The 7,500-nt window shown below is 43.1% G+C and overlaps 1 protein-coding gene across 4 annotated transcripts in view; it reads right to left on the reverse strand.

Annotated features, from left to right (window-relative positions):
• LOC138966984 (uncharacterized) overlaps nt 1-7,500 on the reverse strand; it is a 77,107-nt gene continuing 69,607 nt past the window's right edge. For 3 of the 4 annotated variants that reach the window (XM_070339400.1, XM_070339403.1, XM_070339402.1), the window contains 6 exons: nt 7,078-7,311; nt 4,319-4,561; nt 3,257-3,496; nt 2,611-2,649; nt 729-764; nt 1-303 (listed from right to left, as the gene is read on the reverse strand). In XM_070339400.1, the coding sequence (XP_070195501.1) occupies nt 152-303; nt 729-764; nt 2,611-2,649; nt 3,257-3,496; nt 4,319-4,561; nt 7,078-7,311 (944 nt within the window). In that variant the 3' untranslated portion in view covers nt 1-151. The remainder of the gene's footprint in view (nt 304-728; nt 765-2,610; nt 2,650-3,256; nt 3,497-4,318; nt 4,562-7,077; nt 7,312-7,500) is intronic. The other variant, XM_070339401.1, reaches the window with a different exon arrangement.

Here is a 7,500-nt window from a genome sequence, read left to right on the forward strand (position 1 = left end):
AACAAATGTCGGTCAGCTTAGAGTACACTAGGAACCATGATAACGCAAGCCTCCCCCGTTTAATTCCTACCCTGTTAATTATCCCCCGTGACGCAAACAACCTTACGTCACATCGTAATGACGTCATTGCCCCGTTAGTGGCGCCATTGTCTTAGGACTCAGAGTTTTCGTGCTTGGAGAAGGAGATGGCCATGCCGTCAGCTCCTCCACGTTTGGCGATGAATTTATCGTAGACAACCAGAGCCACCAAGCCCAAAATGATGCCAACGACAATCATTGCGAATCCAAGACCAGCCATGGCACCTGGATATGAAGAGATAAGATTCAGGAATAATTCAAGTCTTTGAAGGTTTGTAACAGATAAATATATCAGCCACGAAACAATTCCGTGGTCGTTAACCATAAACTTTGACTGGTTAACTGAGGAAAGAAAGCTATATGGGGCATCTTGAGCTCCCACTCAATCATTAAAGGAAATGAACTTGAATTGACTTAATCAATGTAACTCCTGTTAGACACACGTGACATATACCGCGTATGCACACACACACACACACACACACACACACACACAAACTCCCTCACACACACACACACACACACACACACACACACACAAACTCCCTCACACACACGCACGCACACACACACACACACACACAAACACACACAAATTAGAAAACACATACAGAACAAAAATGTGAAGTATATGTATCTAGTACTCTTACCTCTGGAGTATCCACCACTGCTACTACTACCTCCATCTGCAAAAAGAATAAATTTCAAACATAATATACTTGTACCTTCTATCTCCTAAGCGTTTTTTATTTTTTAATCTAGACAACGACTTTTTTAAGGTATGAAAGTGCCATCCTCTATCATTTCAAATTTACCACGAGTCTTGTAAGTAAGGTTTGAAATTAGAAGAAACAACAATCCACAATTCATGCCGGTCCCCTGGCAGTGTTAGAATGACCGTGCCGTTTTGTTTTGGGGACAATACTCTCTCTCTCTCTCTCTCTCTCTCTCTCTCTCTCTCTCTCTCTCTCTCTCTCTCTCTCTCTCTCTCTCTCTCTCTCTCTCTCTCTCTCTCTCTCTCTCTCTCTCTCTCTCTCTCTCTCTCTCTCTCTCTCTCTCTCTCTCTCTCTCTCTCTCTCTCTCTCTCTCTCTCTCTCTCTCTCTCTCTCTCTCTCTCTCTCTCTCTCTCTCTCTCTCTCTCTCTCTCTCTCTCTCTCTCTCTCTCTCTCTCTCTCTCTCAGATGCATGTATGAACTATTTGCAGATGATACTACAATTCATTCTAGTCACCAAGATCTTATTAAACTAGCAAATATCCTCCAAGAAAACATTGATCGATTACTTGAATGGTCAGAACTAAACCATATGTCACTGAATCCAAATACAACTAAATGCATGCTACTTACCACGTGGCAAAAAAAACCAAAATCTAACATCTGGATTTCCGACATTGCTAATACGAAATCAAGATGTTACCCGAAGTTGATAGCCATAAAGTCTTGGGAATAACTATTGACAATAACCTGTCTTGGTCAAAACATGTAGATACACTTTGTAAAAACACATCCAAAAAAATACTAGTTATCAAAAATCAAACACTTTCTAGACCTTCGCACAAGAAAACTGTTTTTTCAGGCACATATTCAGTCAGCTATTGACTATGCTTCCACAGTGTGGGACTCTGCAAGTGCAAATACTTTGAAACACTTGGGCAGTTTACATAGACGAGCTGTTAAATTAATTATTTTAAAAAATACATCTCTTTCCATGACTGATTATAAACGATTGCAAATTCTTCCTATCAAAGATAGATTTGCATATAACAAAGGTGTGATGATGTATAGAATTATGTCAGGGAATGCACCTATACTCATTGCCTCAAATTTCAAAATAAAATCATTACTGAAAATGTAACAAATTAATTACCCCAACTCCAAGAATTGACCTGTACAAGTCGAGTCTATCATATTCTGGAGCAATTATGTGGAACGCCATTCCAAATATAATTAAATTACGAATTCATGAAACATCATTCAAGGAATATTACATGCTATTTCTTTTACAAAACTTATAAGAAATATTATCAAGCAGCTGGCAAAATATAACTGTACTCTCTGATTATATTGAAAAACATGATTATATATAATTCATGAAGGATTTTTTTTTTTATACAAACACATATTTCTCTGTTATATATAATTTTCAAGCATTGCTAAAGAATCCTAATGCATCTTAAAATGTCTTATTGGTTGCTTGACATGTTAATTATGGTAAATATGTCATTTGTACTATAGTTAAACTTATCTTTTATTTCTTCTTGTTTGTTACCCCTCAATGGGCGAGGGCCGGATGAAAAAAAGCATGTATACATTGCTTATTCTGTCACCCTCGTAAAATAAATTTCAATTCAAATTCAATTCAATTTCTCTCTCTCTCTCTCTCTCTCTCTCTCTCTCTCTCTCTCTCTCTCTCTCTCTCTCTCTCTCTCTCTCTCTCTCTCTCTCTCTCTCTCTCTCCCTCTCTCTCTCTCTCTCTCTTTCTCTCTCTCTCTCTCTCTCTCTCTCTCTCTCTCTCTCTCTCTCTCTCACTTACCCGATGTCTGTGCTGCGGTTTGACCAGATGAATACTGACCTATTGAACAGAAGCAGTTACTTGTGTCAACAACCCTTTTTGTATTCCCAAAATGACAGCAACACATAGTGCTAAAAACGTAACGCTCCGGCCCACAATAAATGACACAGATCAAGACAGTCAGGGCACAACCATGACGGTGTTCAAGACTTCATTATAACTTCTTTTGTTTCAAAGAAACAACAGCAACACTGGAAGCACACAGACACATGCAGACACTGACAGACACAGACATACATACACACAGACACACAGACACAGACACACACACACAGACACACACACACACACACACACACACACACACACACACACACACACACATACACATGCAGACACTGACAGACACAGACATACATACACACAGACACGCAGGCACACAGACACACACAGACACACACACACACATACACACACACACACACACTGACACACACACACACACGCACACACAAAGACATCACGTCACGGCATGCTCGTAGCAACGCATCCACGTCTCTCAAACACACACACACACACACACACACACACACACACACACACACACACACACATACACACCACAACCACCACCACCACCACCTCAAACACACGTCACTATACTCACGACTATAGACGTCACAGGAAGCACTGGACTCTAAGGTGACCTGTCCTGTGTTGGAGACAGACGCGTCACTGAGGCGACACTCAGAATAGTTGCCACAGTAGTCGAAACTGTTGCACGTGAAACTACCCTCCTCCACGCAAAGCTTAGCGCACTGCTGTGGATTCACGCCCTGGATCACGCGGTTATCACGCAACCGCACCTGCTTGTGAGACTTGGCCACGAAGTCTTGAAGGTAGGCACCTAGTATAGAATGGAGTAATGTAATGAAGCAGTCTCCCGAAAGCGACGTATGGCTGCCTAAATGGCAGGGTAAAACGGTCATATGGGTAAAGACCGTGGGAGTTTCAGCCCATGAAGAACTGATGCCGTTGTGACATTTGTGAAGATTGAAAACGTAAGCAGTTTTCACATACTTCTTTTGTTTTGTTTCGGTTTGTTTTCGTGTGTTGTGTTTTGCAGCGGTCGCCGCGCTCATTGTGGCAAACTCGTGTTGAGTACATTTGTCATTTTTCAGGTGTCATATACGTATTTTTGTCAGTATATCGCTTAACAAAATAGGCCCGTCTTGTTTTGCGTAAACATACGCAAATTACTCAAAGTCAGAGCGGCCCCTGTTTTATTTTGTGTTGTTTTGCTTAGTGTCATTATGGTAGTCTGCTTAAAATAAAATGTCCCGTCTTTCTTATAAAAGAATGTCACAATTAATACGCGAATTCCACAGTGCACTGTACATTTCTATTATCCCTGTTCTAAACTCGCTTATTATGATAGTTTTTTGACAGTGAAATCCCTCTCTTTCCCATGCACAAATTTGACAAAAAGTAAATTCCACTGTCAATTGTAATTAATAGTGGAACCTCCCTGTTTAGACCCCCCCCCCCCCCAAATTAAGACTCCCTTCTTTTAAGACCTTGTTTTCTCAGATCAGACTTTCTGTTCAGGAACTCTGTAAATTTACCCCCATTTTAAGACCCCCTCCTTTTTAAGACCTGATTTTCTCAGAATGTTTGGAGGTCTTAAAAGGGGGGTTCCACTGTACAATCCCTTGACCAAGCAACTTACGCGAGTAATGGGCACACGAGGGAGCCTGTTTGATGTTGCCCTTGGGGGCGTCGTAGTAGTGGGTCTGGCCAAGGAAACAGGTGTTGACGTCTGTGCAGAAGTCGAAGGACTCGCAGTGGAAGGTGTTGTAGTAGGTGCACAGCTTGGCGCACTCGCTGGCCGACATCACGTTCTGGTAGATAGTGTTGGACCCGGAGAGCACCGTCTGCCCGTCAAACTTGTCGAAGTTGCTCGTATAGTCTCCTGCAAAACAACACGACCGTTAAGTTACTGCAGTCTCCTGCAAAGTAAACTAGACAGGAAATATCTGTATACACGACGGTCAAACTCATGTAGCCTCCTGCGAAGTAAACAGGACAGTCAAAATTAGTCTCCTGCAAAGTACGTACACGACAGTCACACTTCTGCAGTCTCCTGTGACGTAAACAGGACACTCAAAATTAGTCTCCTACAAATTACACACCACAGTCAAACTTCTGCAGTCTCCTGCGCAGTAAACACGACACTCAAAATTAGTCTCCTACAAAGTACTGTGACACCACAGTCAAACTTCTGCAGTCTCCTGCGCAGTAAACACGACACTCAAAATTAGTCTCCTACAAAGTACACACCACAGTCAAACTTCTGTAGTCTCTTGCGCAGTAAACACGACACTCAAAATTAGTCTCCTACAAAGTACACACCACAGTCAAACTTCTGCAGTCTCTTGCGCAGTAAACACGACACTCAAAATTAGTCTCCTACAAAGTACACACCACAGTCAAACTTCTGTAGTCTCTTGCGAAGAAAACACGACAGTCAAACTGTCCCTCCATGGTTCACATGACTCTCAAACCTGTAGTCTCCTGCAATATCATGTACACAGGACACTCAAACTACTGTAGTTTCCTACAATACACACAAGGGCACTCACACTTCTGTAGACTCTTGTAATATGAACAGGACACCCAAAGTTCTAGTCAACTATACACAAAGAAAAAAGCCAAGCACCCCCCTTCAATTTCGCACTGACTGATTTTTAAAGTTCTGGTATGGAAACAGTAAGTTCAGGAGCTCGGTTTGACAAATGTTATCGACAAGAGCAACTCTTTGGAAATAACATCACACAAGAAAACTCCAGTTTTGATTGGTTTTAATCGTGATTTGGTACCTTGCCAAAAAGTGACGTTTTAACCCTAAAACAGTACCCCTGATAAGTATGGAGCTGCAAGCTGAAAAAGACAGGTTTAGGTAAATGTGTCATGAAAAAAATGTAATTGAGAGTGCTCAGATGGCATACGCGATTCAAAAGTTCAATATCGAGTGAAACCCCCGCGTGCCCGGATGACGGCGTCAACCCTGCGTCTCATCCCTCCAGTCAAACGTCGGATCTGTTCACGGGTCACTTGCAACCACTCACGATGCAAAGCTGCCTCCAATTCACGTAATGTCTGCACAGGAGGCTGCAGAGCTTGTATACGACGCCCCAGGATGTCCCAAACATGCTCCAGCGGACTAAGATCTGGACTCATTGCCGGCCATGGGAGTGTTGTTACAGCGTTGTTCTGGAGGTAGTCCACTACTGCCCTGGATCGATGATCTGAGACCTGGCGTTATCATCCATGTACACGGGTCTTGTGGCAAGTGGGTGGTTGTCAAAATGAGTAACGACAACAGGTTCCAGGACATGTCGCATATACTGATCACCCGTGAGGTTGCCACGTATGGTGACAAGGTCTAGCTTGCAGTCATGGGAAATGCAACCCCAAACCATGACTGACCCGCCACCGAATGGAACAGTTTGTCTGATGTTCCTGGGTGTATAGGCCGTGTTCTTGTGCCTCCATACCCTCAGTCGGCCGTCAGTGACATGGAGAAGGAATCTGCTTTCGTCCGACCAGTGGATCCTCCTCCACGTTCTCAGGTTCCATCTTTGCCGTGCCAGACACCATGCCAAGCGTCTTCTCTTGTGGTCATCTGTCTTCGGGCTGCCATTCCTGCAGCTTTCAAGCGGTTTCGTACGGTCCTGGTTGACAGATGTCGATTTGGAAGCCATGCTCGTTTCAGGACGGTACTCGTTGAAAATGGCTCACGCCGAATTATTCGGAGAAGTGCTCAGTCTTCACGTTCTGACGTCACACGGGGTCGCCCTGACTGTGGACGGTCCTTCACAGCACCAGTCTGACGATGTTTGCGTACCAAACGGCTGATGACGGTGTAGTGGTAGCCAAGTTGACGACCAATCGCTTTGAAGGATGCTCCTGTAGCATGCATTCCTATAATCTGCCATCGGATCGCCTCTGATAATCGTCTTCTCGCCATGTTCACAGAGAATGTTTGCAAATTGTCGTCGCCCAGTGTTAAATACAGAAATTTGCAGCGTGAGCATACTGCCTTTTTTAACATTCATGGGTTGAATGCTGCACGTGCTTCTCACAGGCAGTGGCGACACAATCTTGACGCGTGAACTTCCCAACCTTATTATGGAAACCCATGTATGTCATTACGAAGAAAAAAAATGGTAAAACAAATTTGACTCAATTATTATCACAAATTCATTCGGGGGGTGCTTGGCTTTTTTCTTTGTGTATATATTCACGAATATAATATACAGAGCACAAACCGCGTTGTCCTTCAGTTAGTGTCGGACCTTTTTTTTCTTTTCTTTTTTTTCTCTTTTTTTCTGTGTGTGTGTCTCTTTTCGGGACAGGGTAAAACAGCAAGCGTTCTACGGATTGTTACAATTATTTGAGGGGGGAAAACCCAGCTAAGATACTCACTGATATAGAGATCACAATTGGGGTTGTCCTTCAGCATGTTAGGGCGCTCATCGGGATGGAGTCTAGACAGGAAGCACGCGCCGGCTTCCCAGCAGTAGTGGAATGATTGACAGTTGTAAGTCTCTTCCCCAACACAGTTGGAGGCACATTCATCCACCGACAGACCCGGCAGCATAGTCTTATACCCTTTGCCAGCCTTCTGTGGGATGGTCTGAAACTGGCTCATGACATCTGCTGCAAACGAAGAATGGAGACTGGTTGTCATTTCATTTCATTGTGTTCCCTTTTCTTTTTTTTCTTTTTTTTTATATATTATTTTCTTTATATTATATGATTGTGTCGTAGATTCAAGGAGTGTATGGATGTATGAATTGTTTCCACACCAGGACAAATACCAATGGCTTTTATGCTATATGGCGGATT

This window comes from Littorina saxatilis, linkage group LG5 (assembly GCF_037325665.1).
Source record: "Littorina saxatilis isolate snail1 linkage group LG5, US_GU_Lsax_2.0, whole genome shotgun sequence".
Lineage (NCBI taxonomy): Eukaryota > Metazoa > Mollusca > Gastropoda > Littorinimorpha > Littorinidae > Littorina > Littorina saxatilis.